The sequence below is a fragment of the Heliangelus exortis genome, chromosome Z (genome assembly GCF_036169615.1).
Source record: "Heliangelus exortis chromosome Z, bHelExo1.hap1, whole genome shotgun sequence".
Lineage (NCBI taxonomy): Eukaryota > Metazoa > Chordata > Aves > Apodiformes > Trochilidae > Heliangelus > Heliangelus exortis.
In genome coordinates this window covers 19854797-19878545 of record NC_092454.1, presented here as the reverse complement: position 1 = coordinate 19878545, position 23749 = coordinate 19854797, and the positions used below count along the sequence as shown (strand labels likewise).

Here is a 23749-nt window from a genome sequence, read left to right as displayed (position 1 = left end):
TGTCACAGAATATTACAGAGTAATAAAGCCCTACAAGAATCCAAGACTATTATATGTTAAAAGAAACAAATTATATTGACTGGTATTAATAATATTTCTTTGCCTTTGTTCTTTAACAAGCAAATGCTTAGAATATGTGAATTTCAGCTTTTCCATTATTTCATCCAGGACTGGTATTTTGTGAATGGCCTGAAGTTGTTAAGACACATGGCTTGCAAATTTTAATTGGCAGACAATTAACATTTTTTGCAGTCCTTAAAAATTTACTACAGCTACATATCACAGATCCTTTTACTAAAGCTACATATCACAGATCCTGGGATCTCTGCCACCTCTTTTTATGGCTTTTGTGGAGAAAGTTGCCCAGGCTTGTTGAATAAACAATGGGTAACATTTCCTGTCAGTATTATGGAATTTAATCATCTTTCTATCTTTGAAGGTCATTGTCTTGATTTTTTCAAAACTCCCAGCAATGATCATTAGAACCTTTTGGTTTTTTATGTTGCTCAGGTAGTTTATTATGCAGGTCATATCAAATTATACCTTTCTTGTGTCCATATTCTTTGCTTGATTGGAATAGTTGTTTAAAAATTTCATTTTTCTCTTCTTCCCCTGAATTGTATCTTCATGGATTTATGTGTATATGAAGACAATTTCCCCTTTTATGTTGCTGGATTTCTTTTAATCTCTGTTTTCCTTTTCTTGAGTTTCTCAAGGTATTTAATTGTGTGTGGCAGCATGTTCGTTGTTCTCTCATCTGTCCACCATAACCTCCTCCTCTGAAGCTAATTATTCACTCATTTCAGCCTGGAATAATGAAATAATAATGAAAATCACCCAAAATGCTTACCATAAATAAATATTGATATGAATTTTCCAGCTATGAATTTCTAAGGTCATACTTTCACATGTAGCTGAAGTCAGAGGGCATGCTTTTTGAGTCAGTAAATTACACCACAGCAATAGGTTTTTTGTGGTCAAGGCTGTGGATCTCAGAAAAATTATATGAATTAGTAATAAGCTGTCAATATGAGACCAGCTTAGCTAATATGCAGCTAAAATGAATTGTTGTAACATATATGTACACTGGAGGAAAATGTGTTTTCATGTTTTTACTTGAAAATTATCTAGTTAATAGCTCTATAAATACCACTCATCAATAAATTCAGTAAGTTATAATTCAGTAACTCTTATGGGTTTGTCTTTCCCTCATGTGTTAATGGCGAATAAAAAAATGTAGGGAAATGTTTTTTATGTATACTGAACAACTAGTTTAGTTTGCATAGCAGCCATTTTGAATTTTTCTTACCTGAAAAAAATTCTGTGTTTTGGGGGTCAGTAAGATCTAAAGAGGAAGCAGCCTTTAAGGTAACAAAGGAGGATAAGGGATATAATAACTTGGCTTCCCAGTGTCTAGTCATACTGTCTGTTGTAACCAAACGTTCACGTCCACATGCTTCACTTAAATAGCTAGAGGTATAATGACTTTTACCGTTTTCAAAGTCATTAGTGAAAGTGCCTTCTGAAAGGAGGCAGTGTATTTTCAGTTCTGTGTTGACGCTGGATAGGTGGCAGCAGTGCTCTCTTGCGGCTGATCAGAAAACAGTGCAGCACAAATGTAAACAAGCTTTGTAATCAGCATTACAAATCTAAGCTATAAGAATCAGGAGAAATATTTTCCATAAACAGCCTATTTTAATGTCTTGCTGAGTCTCCAATAACACAAGCCTGTTTTCAAAATCTAATTGTTATGCATTCATCTACCTGTACAGATCCTGGACAGGTATAATTCTGCCTATTATACAGACATCACATCAGTAATGTGTTTATGTACATGTGCTTTGTATTATGTATTTTAAGAAAGATAATATGCTTTCCATATGTAAATATATAAATGCTGGATGATATTTGATTTTATCTAGTTGTCCCATTGCTATGCATTTCTCTTCTCTAATGAAGAAATCTGTTATTATTATTTTGCCCTATTGATTTTTGCAGGTTTTGTTCTTTCTCAAGCACATAGTGTTGCTGACATGGCAGTGTAGCATCACCCAGAGAAGCAGAAAGCACTTGAGCCCAAATCTTTATGACTGTTGTCAGTCAGCATCTTCCAGTGAATCAGCAGAGTGCCCTTAAGTTGAATGCTGCATCTCGTGCACCCTGTCCTTAGACATTTGCCCTATGTCATTGTGGGAATCTCTCACTTCTTTTAATGCAACAAAGATTCAGATATTTTGCTGCAGTAGAGCATATGCCTTGCAGGGGAAGATAATGCGTTCTTCCTTTAAGATTCTGGTCTCTGAATGGCAGACAGTAGGACATTTCATTTAATGTTCTGGATCAGCTCACTGACGCACTCTGCTTTCAAGTAGTCCTTTTTTTTTTTTTTCTCTGATGTGTCGCTGTAATTTATTATATTCATCTGCTGATACAGAAAGAGCAGAAGCTGAATAAACACAGAATTTGAGGACTCATCTTGTTTCTGACTTCTTCATGGAAACTTAGCATTTACTGGGAACTGTAAGACACGTGACTTGCTTTATCTTAATAATAACTGCTTTCATCTCTTAAAAAAAAAAAAAAAAAAGCAGTGAAAGCTGTCTGACTGGCCAAAAAGTCTGAGTAGATCACTGAGTAGATCATTTTAGTCTAGATGGCATAAAAGCAAAAAACATTTTCATTGTTGCAGTACATCAAAGACTGCTCCAGAAACCTGGTATCTTTTTTTCTATTGCTTTTTCTTCACAAAACCCCTCAAGATATACTCCCTTTTCATATAAAAGATTAAAACCACTAGGCAATCCAGATTAATGTACTCAATACTCATTTTAACTGCTTGGATTGCATGTCCATTGAAGAGAGCTAGTAAATACTGCTGAAATGAGGAGATCGTAACCCAATTATTTTTGCATGGCATGTGAATGCTGCGGGCAGGGATGCCATTAGTAAATGGCATTTGCTGTAAAAAAAAAAGAAAACCCATGCCCAGGAGAGTCCCTGGCACTGGCCAATGGGAAATTACTGTACACCATGTGCAGTATGATTTATGTCTTTTTAGGGTGACATACTATTGGTTGCTAGTTAGGCTCTGTGGGAGGGATTACTGGCACTGTTAGTGGCTTCCTTTCCAGATTGTTATTTGGTTGCTGTTGATAGCGCAAGTCTTCCCAGCAGCTAAGCATCTTGACATACATTATTCATTAGGTCCTAGTGTTCAGGAAATAATGCGTATACCTAGCTCTTCAGATATTTCTTCAGCTTGTACAATATCTCCCTTTAACATTAACTCTGAATGCTTGGAGTTTTATAAATGGCATTTATACAATCAGAAGACCGTGTGATTGCATTTCGTTTCGTTAAGCCTCCTGTGCACAGAGATGTTGAGAACCTGAAGATCAGCAAAAAGAATTAGGAGAGAAAAGAAGGGATTTTTCTTCTTAGAAGTCTTTTGCAGTATCAAATAGCAAAGAACTGATTAGCTTAGATTGGCAGTACAAAAAAAAAAAAAAAAAAAAATGCCTGAGGCAAACACTTTACTTTCAGTTTCATGGGGCTACATAAAGGTAGGATTTTGGTTTACCTTTTAAGAACCTTGATTTGTGGTATGTGACTGCATGCTCACTAAATAGCATGGGTATTTGTGGGTGATTGTCAATAATATAATACAAAAGTCAGAAAAGCAACCTTTTGTGCAGCAATGAGAATGAACTGCACAGTATACAGTCTTTCATAGAAACTGTACTGAGATTTTTAAAATAATACTGCTTCAGTGGGTGATCAGACTACATCTAAGGCCACAGTTTTTGGGGCTATGCTTTATGGGAGGTTTTGTGTGCTTTGGTGTTGTTTGTTTGTTTATTTTTAAGACTGCTACAAAATTATATTTCTAGACACTAATAAAAGATTCTTTTTAAAAAATCTCAACTGAGATACCATACAAGAGGAGAGAGCATAAATAAAGAGAGTTAGGATGATGGGTGAATGCATGACTCGTGCTGGTTTTAATAGCTGAAAAACTGTTAAAATTAGTAACAGTATGTTCCAGTATCACTTTTTGGTATTGTGTGTGTGACAGCTTGTTGATTAAACCACTGAAAATTGTAATCTTCTAACATTGATTTCCATTATTATGTAGAGCAGCTTTTGACTAGCTTGAAACTGCAATACTGTTAGAAAATAAAATTAAATAAGCTTTTCTCTCTTTCATGGGAAAGTTTTGCACTAAGAAATTGAATCAAAATGCCTGTTAATATAAAGAACTAAAATTCACTTAATACAAAACCACGTTTGATTTTTGTTTTAGCCCTGGTTATGTGTTTTTTAAAGGAAACATAATCCTGTGCTTGCCATACAATAACTGTTCCAAATCATTCTGTTTGAAAGAGAATTCCTATTTCTCCTGAACTAAATAATGGAAGTTTTGAATTAAAGGACTGAAAATAATTAAAGCATATAATGCTCACATGACTGTATCTCTTATTATTGCTTCTATTGGTACCTACTTTTATCATAGATTTTTTTAAAATATAATTGTAAAGTTCTCATTAGGTTGTTGTGTCTGCTAGGTCATTGTGACTGTTCTCAGATAATGCAGAATTATTACATTATATTCTCAAGGATTTTGATCAGTCTTTTGTGAATAAATCAGATCCCATTATACTAGCTAGGTGGATTCCTTTTTTTTTTTTTAAATAAAAAATAAAAATATATTACTTTCCATTCAGCTAAAAGTGAGATGTTTATTGTAATTTGCTTGGAATTATTTCTGGCATTTCAAGTCAGCAGGTGTCAGTTGCTACTTAATAAATTAAAAAACCTCAATCATCAGCCCTAAACATTTTTCCTTCTTACTGTTCAGGCTTGAAAATTGATAGGTGTTTTACTAATTGAAGTTCAGCAGAGTGCATGGTAGCTTTAAGTGATTACACCTGGAAAAAGAGGTCCTCTCTATAGACAATATTTTATACTGTCTCTAGACAGTTAAGTTATTTAAGAAGCTAAATAGTACTTGAACAGAATTTTAGTACAGACCTTTTTGAGTTCACAGTGTATGCAATACACGTAAAATATTAGGAAAGGCAAAGAAGATGACATTCAAAACAATGCTTTAGGGCATTTATGAAATTCTAAGGAAGAATGAAACACTAGTGTTGAAGATAATTTTATATGTTTAGATCCCTTACTCAGCATATATTTCTGTAATCTCTGTATGGTTCAGGCTTTACTATCTTCTGTTAATTACATTTTAGCAGATAGTCGTCATGTGGAATATTTACCCTTGGCTTTCACTGAATGTCTTTCCTTGAAACAATGCGCACCACTGTCACAGTGCCAGGCTTAGAGATAATGTACTTCACTGTAGCTTATGTATAAAAACCAGTATGTAAATTTGATACTAGTTAAACACAGGAGCTTCCAACCCAAATATTTAGATATTGAGAATGCTGTTTATGTCTTCGAAATGCTGCTAAAATCAAAGATAGTTTTGTATTGATGAACAATATAAACAGAAGTCATGTTATTTGGTAAGTGTGACAAGTTCTTGTCTTGTTTTTTAGAATAGAAGACTTTTCAAATCCATTAAAATAATATGGTTTATTCTTTTTTTATTTACAAACACCTTTTTAATATAATATTGATAGATATTTCAGAAACAAAGCATAAGCATGTAAGTTTAGTGTTCCAAGTATTCAGTCCTTGTTCTCTGGGTGCATTTCTATTTCTATTTCTGTAATGTTTTAGAAACATTACATAGAAAAGAGGGACCCAGAAAGATTGCAAGTGGAGTCTGTTGCCATGTGGGTTTGGGAGCCAGTGCAATGAAAAGCTCTTAAGAGCTTCTGAGCATTTTGGTTCCAGCCTCCACTGGGCTTGGAGATTGACTAACACTCAAACTGAAGGACTGGCAGGATGAGGCCTTCTGGTCCACTGACTGCCTTCTACACTAGCTTCACCTTATGTGCCATTGCCAAAGGCTGTAGTAGGGTCAGCTTCTTTACAGTTCTTGGGCTGCAGCAGAATCAGTGTTCAGAAACAAAAAGCCTGGGTAGAAGAGGCCCTTCCAGACAGGGCATCTATACCAACGGTGGTTCTGTATCCTTCTCCCAGCACTACTAATTGCAGGCTGCATATTCACTTAAGCTTTTTGTTACTGAGTCTTTATGCAAAGGATGTAGGATGTTCTAAAGTGTGATCAGTACACCCCATATGTATTAAGCATGCACTCCAAACCTTTTCCTGGCCATGAACTGACTCTTCTTGGATCTTCTTGGTATCTTTGGAGTTGAAGTTTCTTTCTAATATAGATTCAAAGTCTTCCTGAAATTTTTTCAGTGCTCTGGTTGTAATCTGGGAACATGATTACTGAAGAAGTTCAACTAAATTTTTCTATGTACCTTTACTGATGTCAGGAAAGTGTTCTCTTTTTTTCCCCCAAACCCAAGTATATTTATCCTTGACAGTAGTAATATATATGCAGAGATATGTGCACATTAGGTTTCAGACCAGAAGCACCTTAACTACCAAACTCATCACCTGTTCTTTGAAGGCAACCACTATTTAAGAAATTCTTCTTACCAGCATATGAATGTTTATTCTTACTAGAGTTTTCCTTTTATCAGACTTTCTATGTTCCTAAGGGAGGCAAGGGTGCACTTGTACATCTGTCACTTTGGGAGCTTTTTATTGGTATTTGAATATTGTGCCTGTGCTTGTATTGTGGTACCCACCCAACCATGCTGACAGTAAAATGAAAAACATTAAAATTGGTAGAAACAAATGAAGTGAAACGTCACATTCATATTCTTTCTTTCAGGCAGTATTTTACTGTTTTGCTACTGTGACATCAGTAGTCAGCAGTGGAGAACTGTATAGTTGAATTGATAGACATTTTATTGCATGTCCAGGGGGAATTTCCTCGAATATAGTCAAAGGGATATATGTATATATATGTGTGTGTGTGTGTGTATATAATATATATATATATATATATCCAAAGGGATATGTATGTGATACTTTTTCCAGTATAACAATGCCCACTCTTAATATGTGAAAATACTTATTTCTAGGGAAGAATACAATATATACATAGATGAACCAAAACCCTCAATTTCCTCCCCATGCTGATCTGACAATATCATAATTAAAGTGTACAGTGTAAATATTGATTAATAACAAAGATTTTGAATTGTTACAGTTTATTTTCTTCTACTGGTAGATTATATGATGGATTTTTAAAATTCTTATTTAAAATATTTAACATTTACTACTAGAGTAAAGGTGTTTTTGTGTCTTGTTTGACTTTTTTTAAAATATAGTGCTGCATTGTTATTCTGGGAGAACAAATGAACAGAGTATGGATAGTTTAGTCAACTTTCAAGCACTTAGGATATGTCTGCTGGATGACTGAAATAGTGATGATTCACAATTGTGACAAACTTCTCGGATTTGCATTTAAGATCTCGTGGGAGCCATATGAGAGTTAGGTATAGTTTCACTATAAAGTAGTTGTGCAGGCATGTATAAATATATGGAAAGGTGATGCTTTTTGAAACAGCAACTGTTTATGGGTACACTTGGGTCTAAGTGGAATCTCTGAGAAATAGGTAAAATCAGGACAGACTGGGGGCTTTGGGATGGTTTTGGGTTTTTTTGGTTTTTTGTTTGTTTGGGTTTTTTTCTGATATTTTTTTTCCTTTTCTCCAAAGAATAAGTCGTTAAAACTCAGAGAATTAAGTAGCATACAAATATACAGTTGTAAGGCTTTGTCATGTAATTAGAAAATCAAAACAGTTCTCTGAACTTCCTACTCCAGATGTTTTTAAAATAAATGTCATTCTAAGTCTTGTTGCTGTGGCATCAGCAACATGTGAAGGGGTATGAGGAAATCATTCTGCCACAGTTCATCAAAGCCAAAGGCTCTCCTGTTGAGTACATTCGTAGCAGGAGTGTCTTTTTAGCGAGACCACAAACTGCAGGATCCACTCTGAAGGTTGAGTATTTAAGTTGTAACTTATGGAATGATGGGAGGTGAGAAGACAAGGCTTTACGTCAGACATTTTGTGAGTTCTTCACTTTTTGTCTTAAATTATTCAGTTTCATCGTTGTGGGTGCAGAAGAAAAAGCATGGAAGCCTGACTCAACCATGTGTTAAAATCTTAAAGGTTTTTAAAAATACTATTAGGGCGTTTGGACCAGACCAAAATAAGCAGTAAGTACTGCTTACTTACTGGTTTTGTGCAGATTGTATAGCCCTGGAGTTCACAGTATATGTAACTGTATTTGCAGTATGGTTCTAATTTTCAGAAATGCGTTGAGCACTTGTTGGACACAGCCATATCTGAGCCTTTGGCTTTTGACTAAAATAGGATCCAATGTTTGTAGCAGCAACTTCCTGAGCTGATGGCATGTCAAGATGGCAGAAAAATGCGGTGGCTGATGGTTAGAGTGTTATATTAAAGGTAATTTTTGCTTGGCACTCTATAAGCAATGCCGTAATTGGTGACTTACATTGTGGAGAAAATACAATGCAAGATCTTTTACAATGCAAGGTCTCTTTGAAGAAGGGGATTTGATGGAGGTAGTTAATGTTTAGTCTAATGCTTTCTCTCATATAGAATAATAAACACAGTGTTTACAGGAATCTACAGTAAGGATAGGTATGGCTTGATGTAATAAATTATTATAGGTTGGTGGAAAACATGTAAGATGATTCTGAAAATGGGACAAATTTGGCTTGGATAAGAAAAAAGTTGAGATATCTAGCAATGCAAATGGAAGGCAAAATTCAGTAGTGGCAGATGGTAATTTACACTGTCAAGTGTTGTTTGTATTGCTAGCAAATACTGCTGAGTTCTATTTGTTAATAATATTAGGGCAGAGCTCTAGTCAATGAAAGTGCATGTAAGGTAGCTAGAACATAGCTAGAGATGTATTATTCAATTGACACACTAAAGACAATGTCACAAGATATTTAATCCTGGAGTCTAGTCAGATGACAAGTAGCTAATCGTTTTCACATTTTCTGGAATTTTTGTATCCACTTCTGTCCCATACAGTGCTTAGGGTGAATTGCTAACTTAGAGGGGAAAATAAGGTGTTTCCACAGGTGGGTGTTTTCTCCTCCAGTGCTTCATACAGGTACTGGCAAATTTCTAAGGCTATAGAATGGTCAAGTCATTGGGTCAACACAGTGCAAAAGTTTTAAGTCAAAGACAACAAAAACTACCTATATTTGTGTTGGTGCATAGGAAATAAGTATTCTCATAGTTTTGAGTAGTGCTGTCAAATGTCTTTGATGAGATTAATGATGAGAGGTAGGATAAAATTGAAACATTACAAAATTCACTGCAAAAAGTGCACAAATAGATTAATGTACAAAAATTATTAGAAGAATCCAGTAGAGAAAGGGGTCTTAAGAAAATACATCTGTATTTTGTCTCTAATTTAAAATTGAAATATTGAAAACACAGTAATAATAATTATTCTGGTTTATATATATGTCTTACTCTTTTCAGTTACTAGTAGGACCCTGTGCTGTAATAACAGAATAACTAATCTAGTGGTTTAGGATGTTAAGAATTACATTGTCCAACCCACAAACGTTACTAGGGTAAAATGATATTACACGTGATGCTTTTGTAGTTAGTATGGTATATATTCTTAATGTCATGTGGTTTGCCCAATAATTGACTGAATTTTCCTATCCTAACCAAAATACATCTTGATTGCTAACTACATTCTTCTTTTGTTTTGTTTTCCAGTTCAAAAGAATGCTCAACCGGGAACTAACCCACCTATCTGAAATGAGCAGGTCAGGCAATCAGGTCTCAGAATATATATCAAACACATTCTTAGGTAAGACTATGATAGAAGTTAACTTTTTTCACCTTTTTTTAAATATCTTTCTGGGCTGTGATAGAGCATGAAAAGAAGTAGCTTTCTGTATTAATTTCTGTTTTCAGAAGCAATACATTAAGTATCTTACTGTTCAGTGTTTAAATAGAGAAGTCAGGTTAGATCATTTCCTCACAGCTTATTTAGTTTGTGTTTGTGGTTTTCCTGTGTATTTACTTACAGATAAACACTCAAATATGTATTTTATGTAACATTTCAACTACTATATTGCTACCATATTAAGAAATGAATATATAGTTAATTTATTTTGTATTGAAAATAATTATTTCACTCTATTTCCCTTACAAAAGTAACCTCAAGGACATTTCCGTATGATGGAAACATGCAAGCACAAGTAACCTCATAAAATCTTGTAGCACACAGTTATAATGCTTTAGTATTCCCTGCCTACACATCAGCTATAAATGAGTATGACTAAGTCACAGACTGCCACCAGGATAATTCGAGCAACTGAAGAGCTTGCTTGGTGCAGTGCGACCATTTAAAAAAGGTTTACATAATATTTCATAGAGTGTGTTTTTTCCTCTATGGCTTTGTTGAACTAAGTGTATTTTTTTTCTGAAACAGGTGAAAATGAGTAAAACTTGGTTTAAATACTCTTGATCTAAAACATGAGGAATAAGAATTATAGACAAATCTGAAATATGTTTTGGGCAAAACACCATTTGTTCATAAAGACTATGCAAGGGCACAACAGAAGAAGTCTAAATTAGTTTATCACATACTTTAGAAATTGTCAGTCATACATCTTACGATATGTCTTGGTTTATTTGTGTAAGATACTATGGCTGGTGCTTCTTGTATTTTTTGAAAGAATTGTGGTTTTCTTAATGTGTTTTATCCTGCCTGTCACCGTATCCTAAATGCATCACTTCATGTGTCTGTTCAGTTTACCCATGGCTGCAGCAGCATGCTTGAGTGCTGCAGCAACAGAGAGTTGCAGGCAGTAATGGTATAGCAGGGATGATACTGCTGTCATGGAGAAGCAATATTGCACAGGTTCTGGTGCCCTGAAAGTCACAGTACAGTACTTGTATGCCTGGGAAGATGACCCACTTAGGCTGGCAAAACTGAGATACCAGGTGCTGCTTCTAGTTGAAAACTTAAGGCTCATTTTGAGAGGGTAAGGAAATGTATCTCTCAGCCTTTCACATGAGATCTCAGTCTTGAGCAGAAAGAAGGCTGGAAAAACAGTCACGTCTAGAGTAGTTACTGTGCCATGGGTATTCTTCTGTGGCTGCATAAAAATTTAGGATACTTAGAATACTTAAAATTGTAGATACAAGAGAAATACAATTGGGAAAATATCTCATCCACAGGCAGTTACAAAAGCTGAGGCGGTCCCATGAAAGCCCTCCAGAGATCTAAAGTTGTTCAGACAGACACGCCCTTTCACTTGAGATAGTCTGACAGCTCAGCTTATGAACCTCCCTTTGATGTGTCTAAATTTCCTGCGTATGACCAAAGCCATAAACATCAAAACATAAACACGAATCACTACTCCTCATCTCCTGTCAGTTTGCACCAGTCAAAAGCTGCAGTGCTCTGCCTCCCCCTTTTCTTGGTTGTCCATATGAGAATGGTGAAGTCTGGTGGGGGCAATTGGGGAACTCAGTGCCCCAGGCTAAAGCTTGGTGCCATTTCCAGAGTTTCTTCTTTGCTATGATTTGTTTGGAATTTGAGGTGTCTAGTAAATGTAGTAGTTGCTAAGGGGTAGTTTAAAAGGAGAAAGAAAAAAGAAAGCGAAGAAACAAAGAAAATAACAGCTTGGGAATTAGAAATGGACTTGGCTACTATTGTCTGGTTTCTGTATCTGTACATTGAAGGAAGGGAAAAATAGATATGTTTTAAAGAGCACATTTTTATGTTTTTTTAAAATTTCTTTCGTTCTAAGTTGTTTAAATTTTAGGTTTTGCTTAGTTTCTATGCTAGAAACATTTGCTCTGGATTTTCGTGGTTTTGCTGTAATGTTCCTTGAGGAGTAGAAAAGGTGCAGGTACATTTCAGCAAAGAAAAGATAATTCAGAGGGAATCACTAAAACTAAAAATTAAAACAGTACAAATAAAAAGAACCAAAATCAATGTAAATTCCTAGCAGTTTTGGCAGGAGAGTCCTTTGATGCACTAATTGGGTTTCTTTGGGGACTACAGATATCTGCAGTGCTTTACAATCCCCATACTGTTTCTGCAGCAATCAGCTGGCTGTGGACTAAATACACTTTTCCTTTCAATTTAGTCCTTATCTGAAGTTCTGCTGGCACATGTGTTGATGAGGTATATGAAATGATACTGCAGATACTGCTATGGAGGCAAAAGCCCACAGCGAAATGTTGGGGTTTAGCAAAACAGTCCTTTTGTCAATATTACTTAATTGGGAGGTGCAGGAATGCCGGACATTGCTAGCATGAACTGCTTTCTAGATGTGGCTGGCAAAAGTCTTTCTGAGTTACACAGCCTTGACACAAATGGGCCCCGTCCCCAAGTAGTAGGTCCTTTGAGTCCTGAAGAAGCTCTGTAAATGTTAACATGAGATAAGCTTTTGATTGCTTTTGAAATACATTTTCATGGTTTTCCTAGAAAATGTTTCTCGAAGAAAAGAAGAAATTTCACATTTTCTTGCAAAATGAAAGTTTACAGTTTGCTTAATTGGGGGAACATTTTTACAATGGAGGGACTGAGTGCTAAATGTTCAGGAGTGGAAATCAGATAGTCAGGAGTCACATTTAAAGCCAGTTAAGAAAAAAATGAGGTAATTGGTGAAATAGAGATGTGCTTATACTTAGGAATAGATCTATGTTTAAGTTGTCATGGCTTTACTTCTCTTGGTATGAATTATCTGTTGCACAATCTCCAAACATAAAAATAAATTTTAAAAAACCTTTTGTTAAGGCATATAATACCCATAAGGGCAAATGGATGAAAGTATTTGTAATTTCTTTAAAAAATATTCTGTTTCTTTGGTCTTTTGAAGATAAACAACATGAAGTTGAAATCCCTTCTCCAACACAGAAAGAGAAAGAGAAAAAGAAGAGGCCGATGTCCCAAATAAGTGGAGTGAAAAAACTGATGCACAGCTCCAGCCTAACTAATTCCAGTATTCCGAGATTTGGAGTTAAAACAGACCAAGAAGATGTTCTTGCCAAGGTAGAGAAGATGTAAACCCATGGATTGAGACTATAAAATTAAAATAAAGGCTGGACTTAGTAATGTTCCACTTGCTGCTCATAACCACTAATTTCAAACAGCACCACGAAAGGCTGGTCTCTCTTGAGGCAGTATACATTTCATGAAGTGGAAGAATAGCAAGTATAAGGCCATAAGATTTAATTTCCATGTGAACAGGTTTTCATCTGGAAATTAAATTTAAATTGGCATTTGAGTATGGATTATAAAGCTGCTTATTCATAAGCTGTATTTGAGGAATGAAGAATAAGCATACTATATGCTGTTACAGGAATGAAAAATATATTGTAGCCCTATGTTTCTTGAAAATGCACAACTTCCATATGATATTTATTAGAGCTGTCCTTTCAGGTCCTGCTTTTAGGTGTGTCATTGAAGTACATAATTTATGGATTTGCTTTTAGTGACATTTGCTATGATATGCTATGATTTTTGCACCAGCAGCTATCTAGCTGACAATAACCTAAAACTGTCATAAAATGATCATTTGATTTTAAGAGTTTTGCATTTTGAAATATGCTTATCCTTACATTTCAGGAATCTGCCCCTTTATTTGGCGAGTGTTTCTGAGAACCAGGGAGACATCAGCAGAACTGCAGTATGTCTCCTGTCTGGAGGTTTCCCTCATGCTGAACTCTGATGTCACTGGGCAGTGAGATAGCCAAGTGTGTCAGTTCAGCTCATTCCAGATACCGGAGCATTTTTCCCTCTGGAGGAATCCACATAAGAGACACTCTTTTTGGCTTAGTAAACAAAAATCTGAAAAATTGGTAACTGCAAATTCAAATATTACAAGATTACCAGTAGCAGCTTTCTCTCTTTCAAAGTTTGGCATATAATTTTCACAGTAGCAGGGCTTGAATCTTCACAAGTCTTCTGTTTGTAGCTGTTTCAATTAAAAATCACTAGAATTTTTGTGTTAGGTTTCACCGTGTTTGTTCCTTGATTCTGCTCTAGGAACTGGAAGATGTAAACAAATGGGGCCTTCAGGTTTTCAGAGTAGCAGAGTTATCTGGAAACAGACCTTTGACAGTCATCATGCACACCATTTTTCAGGCAAGTACAGGCAGCCATGCTGCTTTTTGCTTATCTTGAAGGATTATTCAGTGCTATGTAATCTGAATTGTTTTCCTTTTCTAGGAACGGGACTTGTTAAAAACATTTAAGATTCCAGTAGACACTTTAATAACTTACTTGATGACCCTAGAAGACCATTACCATGCAGATGTGGCATATCACAATAACATACATGCTGCAGATGTTGTTCAGTCAACTCATGTCCTGCTGTCAACCCCGGCATTAGAGGTAAATTTCTCTGAGGTCCTAAAAAGGCAGATAAGAGAGAAAGGGATATATTAAGAAATGTTAACTACATATTAAATATATTATTTTTTGCAAATTTTAATTTTTTTAATGAGTTGTGCTACTTTTAAAATGACAGATATTTTATGAAGATCAGAGCTTATTTTCTTGTAATAAATACCATGCAGAAAATGTCAGTTCTTTTTCTTTTAAATCATGGTTTTATACTTGCAGATATATGCCATCATAACCTTTTTCATTGTAAAACACTGAATAACTCCCTCTCATTATTAATGCTACATCCTGCTCTGCAATTTATTTCCCATGTGAGATTCTCACTAACTGCTAGTGGAACTGCTTAGGAAAGATAGTTATAAAGTGGGATTCTCTCAAAGGGAGTGGTTGTTTTCCTTTTGTATATTTATTCTGGTCCTGAAAGGCTATTTTTGTGTTTGTTTCCATGGTAGAGTAGAACATGCACTGTATTCTCACAGGTTTTTCTCATTTTCATTTTTGGTCATAATATTTCTATTCTTAATTACTTAACACTGTTTACAAAAAAAATAACATTTCATATGTTCTCTTCTGAAGAATTCTCTTGTTAAAATTTGAAGGAAGTGAAAGAAAGATGGAGAGTATTTTCTGTTTTTAAGCACAGTTCAGATTTTAGCATAACAAACACTTGACAAATTGATATATCCCAGTAAATTGTTGGAAAAAGGCAGATAAAGCAAACAATTGAAATTTTAATGTTTTATAACATTATAACATTTTATAACATTGCCTCCTTCTTAATGAGAAGGTTGTAAGTGAACCTTAAGACTTTTGGCAGGCCTTGGTCATCAAAGACTTGAGAATCCTCTTGAGAAAGACTTTCTTCAAGATGGAAGATCAGGTTATGTTCTTAAATTGCCACTGTCTTCACCAAACAGTTGAACTAATCCTCAGAAGCGTTTTGGAGTTTTTTCCAGATCAACTGTTTTTCGTGGCCTTGTTCTCATCAGAGCTTTAGCCAGTGAAATAGCAATGTCTGTCCAGTGCCACTATGGACCTACACACTTCTGATCTGCTCTTGATCAATTATGAAAGCAACTACATAATGCTTGTGACAAGAGGGAACTGGGCTCAGTGACATGTCAAGGTCCATTGCATTCCTATCTTTCTAATAATCTTATACAGAAAAAAAATCAACAAATACTAAGGAAAATGCCTTGTAGTCCACCATTTTCTTTAGCATAATTTGGGAGGTATGTCTCTTTCAAGTATAGGACAACAGGTAGGAATCAGGTTGAAATTTTTAATTTGCGATATATGTGATCTATGTTAGAGATCTGTACATAATGATCTAATATGCACTTAATGATCTAATGACAGTGGGCTTATATAAAGGCTGAATCTGAAAATATTTAACTTGTTATGGAATTTAGTGATGCTGTCATTGTGAATTAAGGGCCATTCTATTTTGGCCACACTTCAAATATTTAAGAAATTATGCATAGTTGACAATTTTGCAAAAGGTTGTGATAGCCTATGTTTAAAAATACCTTGAGACCCCTGATACATTTTGAATGTATTTTGCTTATTCAGATCTAGAGTCAAGTCCTTTTTATTGAAAACACTTTTTCATTGATTAATGATTGTCCTATCTGTTTCATCATTTTCTAGGCAGTGTTCACTGATTTGGAGATTCTTGCAGCAATTTTTGCCAGTGCGATACATGATGTAGATCATCCTGGTGTTTCAAACCAGTTTCTTATCAACACAAGTAAGTTTGGCATTCACTGGCTTTCTCAAAAATTTGCTCTAAGATCTGCACATAGCACGTGGAAAATACAAAGTTCATTCCTTGTTTGCTTCTCTGTGCCTTTTATCAGTATAGAGATAAGTGTATTTTAAACTGCTAATTATTTTGCATTTATTGTTTCTTTATTAACTGAATAAAGAAAATTCTCTAGCAAGAATTATGAAGACCATAATCCTGGCACTGTTTCAATTTATTGATCATGGTATCTCTTGGAAATTAGTTACTTTACATTAACTAAATAAAGTTGTGGGAATAAAAATGAAGAAAGATTAAAGAAAAATCAAAAAAAGGAAGACAGCAGTTTGTGGGTTTATAATAGAAGCATATGGTGTGACAGAGGATAGCCATATACTCCATGTGCGAGGGCAAGAGCCCTAATAAAATGAAAACCTAATGTCATCTCCAAATTTCATACCCACTGTAATTTTTCTGCATTTCTCAAGGCTGTTCTCTACAGTATTGTATGAACCCATTTCTTCCCTCTTTAATCTTCTATCAGAAGAAAAAAACTATTAGCTTTATTGAACCTGATCATGACATATTTACTAAGTGGTTTGTTGACCCAGTGTAACTTGCTTTCATTTCAGTGGTGAATATTACTATTACTACTGTCATACATTGTAGGCCTGTGCAAGTTCCATCATACAGTATAATTGCTTTTGTCATCCTACAACTTCTTCAATAACTGATCAGAAGTACAAAAGTTGAAATAATACTAATAATCCAAATGCAGAAGAAGAAGCTACAGAAGTGGAAACATTTGTATTGGACATGTAAATGTGTATCTGACTTACCTCATTGCACATTTATAGATACTGCCATTCCTGCACTTCAGTGAATCTGTTGCACTACTGGTGCTAAAGTTGTTCAAGTCTAAGCATCTAAGCAGGGCATCTGGCTAGCTGAAGGGACCAGAGTGGTGCATAAAGCTTTCCTATTCAGGCATACAGTTGAAGTTCAACTAAGTTAGGAGTGATTATGATGCTGTTTATTTAGTAGCTTAGAAGGCATGCTCATTTTCTCAAATCAGCCTTTCATAGAAAAGGCTTCCAATCATGTGACATCAATAACTAGACCTGCTGTTGCCAAGCTCAAAGACGTGAAGAGATTTTATTGGTTTTGAGTTCTGTGCACAAAGAAGAAACTGTAGGGACAGAGATAAAGACCATCTAACTTAGGTCTCTCAAATTCTTGATTTTCCTAACCTCTGGAAGATCATGTGGTTCCACCTAGCTTTGTTTTCTAGGGAACCTTACAACATACTGATGTTCTACTAAAAAACACAAGAATACATTTTTTAAAAAGCATAATAGACTTAGTTGCTTAAAGTATGTACACATTCACTTGGAGTACTGTGTCAAGCTCTGGAGTCCTTAATACAGGAAGGACATGAGGACATGAGGAGTTATCAGGAGGCTGGAACACCTCTCCTATGAAGACAGGTTGAGGGAGCTGTGTTTGTTCAGCCTTGTGGAAAGGAGGCTCCAGGGAGACCTAATAGCAACTTTTCAGTATCTGAAGGAGGGGCTTACAGAAAGACTGGAGATTGACTGTTTGCAAGGGCCTGTAGTGATAGGACAAGGGTCAGTGGTTTTAAATTAAGAGTAGATTTAGACTGGATGTTAGCAAAAAGTTCTTTACCATGAGGATAGAGGAAAAATGGAACAGGTTGCCCGGGGAGGGAGTTGAGGCCTCATCTCTGGAGATACTCAAGGTGAGGCTTCACAAGGCTCTCAGCAAACTGATCTAGTTGAGGATGTACTTCCTTACTGCAGGAGGACCTTTAGAGGTCCTTTCCAACCCAAATTATTGTATGATTCTATGATTTGCCATATTTCAGCATATTCTTTCTAATTACTCACTTGTGATATTTCTGAGTCCTATTTCCCTACTTCAGGACTTAAAGGCTATTTTAAAATCTGATTCCCCTTGAGTGCTGTTAAAAAACTAACAAATATGGGTTGTATTAGCACCAGAGCAGATGCTTATTTAATCACTGTAACTCTGTCTTTATGGACAAATATTCTTGAAGTTTAAAGTGTTCATCAGAGGGCTGTTTGAAAGGAAAATAAACCAGGGCCTGTCTTCTTAAGAAGAATAACAAATAGGCAAACTTTGTAAATGTTCTGTGAAGGATGGAAGAGATAGCATTTGACAAACTCACTTTATTTTTCCATTTGTTATTACAGTTTTGCTGCTATTGGGATACAAAAACGTGGAGGAAGGGTTTCCTAATTGAAAAGATTGTTGTATTCAAGACAGGAGAGGAAGACAGCAAAGGAATGGATAGTGAGACTAACGAAATCAGAGCTTTTATAGGCACCCTGTTGAGTCAGATTTTATAACAAAGTTGCTGTAGAATAAGATAATGGGGACAAGGGGTACACTAAGCAGGCTTATGGTTAAATTTAGGGTAGAAAAGTAGAAGTAGAAGTATAGAAGTAGAAGTAGAAGTAGAAGTAGAAGTAAAGTAGAAGTAGAAGTAGAAGTAGAAGTAGAAGTAGAAGTAGAAGTAGAAGTAGAAGTAGAAGTAGAAGTAGAAGTAGAAGTAGAAGTAGAAGTAGAAGTAGAAACTTCTCACACATGAGAAGTGTGATACGCTTAAAAAGTATTTGTGATTGCTTAAAAAGAGGAGGTTCTGTGGCAAATCAGGGGAAGTGCCACCAGGGTCCCTCCCTCTTCTCCCCCACCCCCTCCAGCTTCCCCCTGGTGTCTAGGATCTCACAGAGCAGTCGCTTAGGGCTCATCTCTTACACTGAGTTAAGAATTTTTCTCTTGGAAAAAGCAGCACTATGGCTTCAGGTGTTGACCGCACTCATATAGAAAGCAGTAGGTAAGGCCAGTGCTTGCATTGGCAAGCCCCATGACCTTCCAAGAAGGAACCAGAAGTGTAACTGAGCCTTCTCTGAAAATATCCAGTTGACATGAGCTAATGACCTATAGGCCTAATTGGCTAGGTATATGAGTGCCTTAGCAAAAGGATGTGGTTTGAAAGACACACTCTGCCTGACTTGCAGCAAAGCCTCAGCAGTGTTCTGAGTGCTGGATAGCTGCAACTTGACTTAAACAATGGAATTGCAATAGTTGTAATGGGAGTTAGGCATGAGAAGAGAGAACATCAAAGTGTGTGTTAGTTTAGGTTTATTTATGCATATAATATTTCACCAATTGACCTAATGCAAATATGAAATTATATTCTGAAAAAAACTTGTTTTGTATTTTTTTAATTTACCACTTAAGGCATGTATATATACTTCAGTGCGAGGCATTTTTTTTTTTGTAACATAACTTGCCTTGTTTTATTAATATATTCAGTCATTAATTCTGTAACTTTTGATACTGTGTAAACTACAGGAACTCTGTTTCTGAAAGTTCATCTGTAAATCTTTTTCAAAATGTAAAGAGTTTCACAAATCTTAAGGGATTTTGTAGAGGCACAGACTTCAGTAATTTTCTGCCCTGCAATTGTTGTTGCAGATTCTGAACTTGCCTTGATGTACAACGATTCATCAGTACTGGAGAATCATCATTTAGCTGTGGGCTTCAAGCTGCTGCAGGAAGAAAATTGTGACATTTTCCAGAATTTGACCAAAAAACAGAGACAATCATTGAGGAAAATGGTCATTGACATTGTGAGTTCTGCTTGGGAGTACCTCTACCACAGGGCTACCAAATTGAATAATAAAGCACAGAAACATTTTATGATAAATTACATGTCATTAGACCCATAACCAATTAAGCAAATGAAGTTTTATCATGTCTTAGTCAAACATAAATTGTGCGGGTCCTTTTCCCTTACAAAAAATATCTGTACCTTTTTAGAAAGTACACAGTCCTGCTTCAAGGTGGGTTTTTTACTGACATGTACACTATTCCACCATCAGAGTTAGCAAATTGAATTGATGATGAATCTAGGCTAATCTAATAATTTTGAATAACTCTGAGCAATCGTTTTGTCATATTCTTAAAATAACCAAAATTAAAACTTACTGTTTTGGACACTAGTGACATACAGGACTCATAATTTATATCATATTCAGTCACAGGATTTATTTTTTTAAAAAAGTCGGTGGAATAATTCACGTAATACTAATTTACTTGTTTGTTTCTTTCAAGGTACTTGCAACAGACATGTCTAAGCATATGAATCTGTTGGCTGATTTAAAAACTATGGTTGAAACCAAAAAAGTGACCAGTTCTGGTGTCCTACTTCTTGATAACTACTCAGACAGGATTCAGGTAAGAAAATTAACCTGCAGATGGTCACTTGTATTAGATTACATCCTTAGTAGCATTGACCTGCTTTCAATTCTTACACTGTGACTCACTGTGTTACCTTCCCTCACTCTTTCATTTCCTGCCTGTGGCATGCTCTGTTAGGTACCAAGTGACTCTCTCAGGGAGTAACAAGGTGCTAAGGTACTTCTGGACTGAATGAAGCTTTGGCCTTGCCTTCAAATTATTATTCTTTCTGCCAAAGATTTTCTTTCCCTTATACAGAATGAAGCAGCAGAAGCAGAATAATTAATGGTTATTATGGCAAGTGTGAAAACCACCCAAGCACATGTTTTTGCTGCTTAGAACAAATCTCATACTGCATGTGTTTTCAAGATTCCATTTCACAGCCACCGAAAGTGAAAATGGAAAAGAAGCAGGTTTTCTCCAGTGTAATAACACCACAGGTGTTCAATCTATTCTAGGTTCTTCAGAATATGGTGCACTGTGCAGATCTAAGCAATCCAACCAAGCCACTTGATCTCTACCGCCAATGGACAGACAGAATAATGGAGGAATTTTTCCGTCAGGGAGATCGGGAAAGAGAGAGAGGAATGGAAATAAGTCCCATGTGTGATAGGCACAATGCATCTGTAGAAAAATCACAGGTAATTGATTTGAGTAGGCAGTTAAGTGACACAGCATGACATTTTCACTGAAAATGATGGACTGTAGCGATGTTTTGAGTAATTTCTGAATGCAATGCTGCCTTTTTTTTGTCCCAATTAATTCAGCTTCTGAGTAGTAAATGAAGGGAACTGAGATTTTTTACTGTGAAAACATAGTACATGGCAGTCTGTTTGCTGAGAGGATTCCCCATTACTGTTATGGTCTGCAATGGAACATGCACATGAAAAGAAAGTAGTACAGCTGCTTATTAAGGTTTTGTTCAAAACCAGAATTAAACACAGAGCAGCTGTGTGGCTCTCTAGGTGCAGTGAAGTTGTCTGGAATTCACAGCTCATTTGAAAACAAATCCTTTCCAAGTCCTTGTCTAGTATCCTGAAGCAAACTTTTGAAATGCAAATGTAGATAAAATAGCATGATTTTCTTTCAGCCACCTTTAAGTGCGTCAAGTGTCTATTACTAGTGCTACATTTTTCATACGTTGCATGACTTACAGAAATAGTTGTTTATTTCTTTGTGAATAAGAGCTCATACTAATTTTGTATTATTTGGAACAGGTGGGTTTTATAGAATACATTGTTCATCCTCTATGGGAGGCATGGGCAGATCTTGTTCACCCGGATGCCCAGGATATCTTAGATACACTGGAGGACAATCGAGAGTGGTACCAGAGCACAATCCCTCAAAGTCCCTCTCCTGCTCCAGATGACCAGGAAGAGGTTAGGCAGGGCCAACCTGAAAAATTCCAGTTTGAATTAACACTGAATGAAGATGGGGAATCAGACACTGAAAAGGACAGTGGAAGTCAAGTAGAAGAAGACACCAGCTGCAGTGACTCCAAGACTCTTTGCACCCAGGATTCAGAATCCACAGAAATTCCTCTTGATGAGCAAGTAGGGGAAGATGTAGAAGAGGAGGAGAACCAGACTGAACCTTGTGTGGTAGAAGATCACTCTGTGGACACATAACAATAAAGATTCAGTCTCTGTGTCTTGCCCTCTCACTTTCTTTTCCTCTTTCTCTCTAGATTTTTTTTTCTGTTTGTATTTTGGTGGGTTTTTTTTTTTATTATTATTTTTTATTATTTTATTTTATTTTATTCTTTTATTTTGTAATGACAAAATGTATGTCATATGCTACAACCATGGTCATGATTTGCTGTCATCTGCCAGAATGTTTGTTGATCAAAACTGACCTTGATGACTCAGTTTGGCACTCAGGAATACTGTTACCAGAATTTTCACCTCCCTGGCATCAGAAAGTAGGGGGAGAGAACATCCATAAACAACAATTTTAACAATTTCTCCATTTATTAAATTGGATTAAATAAAGCAAATGTTTTCAAAGGAAAACAAACTGCAACCAAATGCTCTAGTATGCTTTGATAATTTTTTAATTCATTGCATTTCACAAAGAAAGTGTTGGATTGAGTTCATCTTGAGAGAAAACAGACAGAAGATAAACCGAGGTTCCTGCTGGAAAGAAAATGCACAAAAATGATGGGACACAACATGATTCTGTTACAAATAGGAAGATGAGCTGTGGAAATTGCATGATTTTCTAATTTCAAGTCTTCCTGATCTGTGACTGAAAAAAGTGTAGCCCAGTGGGTTGCACTAACCTCTGCATTTTGTATAATATGTGAAAGAGAGGTCTTTTGTAGAACTTACTTTTATTATTAAATGTACTGAGGTATTATATTTAAAGAAAAACACTTTCAGATTTAATCTCCCACTGTTTTGTTTTGTTTTGTTTTGTTTTGTTTTGTTTTGTTTTGTTTTGCAAAGGAGTAACTTGCAAGTTTTCAGCACAAATCTGTGCTACACTGGATAATACTTATATGTTTTTTCCTTTTTTTTTTTTTTTTTTTTGCACCTTAGAAAGTCATGGTAATATTGAGCTGTTAAATTCTATTATTTTATGTGTTCATGAGTTCCTTAATATCCTTTACGTTATGTAAAACATTATAATAGCTTTATTTGTGTGTTTGTTTTGCATCATAGTTTTCAAAAATACATTTGAGAAACTTACGTTATACTTTTGACCTCATAGTGTCCTGATCCTGCCAGTTCTGTCTTACAACATGTGGTTCTAGTGAAACCAACTGGGACCACTGTGATTAGTATTTGCAGGACTGGAACCTGTAAGAAGGTTAATGAATTGTTGTTCTAAGACAAAAACGGCTCTTCTGCTGTACCTAAAGAATTCACCTCTCTGTAACAGGGTTTCCAGACCATTTTTGCCAGGAACTACAGACTGCTAGTAGGGAAATACAATGTATAGAATATTTCTCCTGGTGAAAAAAGCATTTGTGTAATATTTCCAGGTTTTGATCTCTTAATTACTTTTTATTTGTGTCAGGCTAGTTGTGTTCTTAGACTTGGTAGTGTACACTTGAGATGTGTAAAACAAACAAAAAAAATTATTAACATAATTTTTTATGGCTTTGTTGCAAGAAGAGCCAGTTCAGTCTCTTCTTTTTATGTTTTTAAGTAAATGAGCAATGCATCATGAGAGTTGTAGTTTACTCCACATAATTTGAGTTCCAGATCTTTTCATACTTCATCCAGCTTGTGCTGTGAGGGAATCTGGATTTTCAGTTTGATTGGTACTGAAAGATTTCTGTAACTTTGAAAGTTAAAA

The 23749-nt window shown here is 35.7% G+C and overlaps 1 protein-coding gene across 2 annotated transcripts in view; it reads left to right on the top strand.

Moving 5' to 3' along the window:
• Positions 1–22096, top strand: part of PDE4D (phosphodiesterase 4D) — a 336349-nt gene extending 314253 nt beyond the window's left edge. For both annotated transcript variants that reach the window (XM_071731608.1, XM_071731609.1), the window contains exons 7-15: positions 9762–9855; positions 12887–13059; positions 14056–14154; positions 14239–14403; positions 16066–16165; positions 19682–19836; positions 20321–20443; positions 20905–21087; positions 21664–22096. In XM_071731608.1, coding sequence (XP_071587709.1) covers positions 9762–9855; positions 12887–13059; positions 14056–14154; positions 14239–14403; positions 16066–16165; positions 19682–19836; positions 20321–20443; positions 20905–21087; positions 21664–22074 — 1503 coding nt within the window. In that variant the 3' untranslated portion in view covers positions 22075–22096. The remainder of the gene's footprint in view (positions 1–9761; positions 9856–12886; positions 13060–14055; positions 14155–14238; positions 14404–16065; positions 16166–19681; positions 19837–20320; positions 20444–20904; positions 21088–21663) is intronic.
• Positions 22097–23749: the final 1653 nt, after the last annotated feature.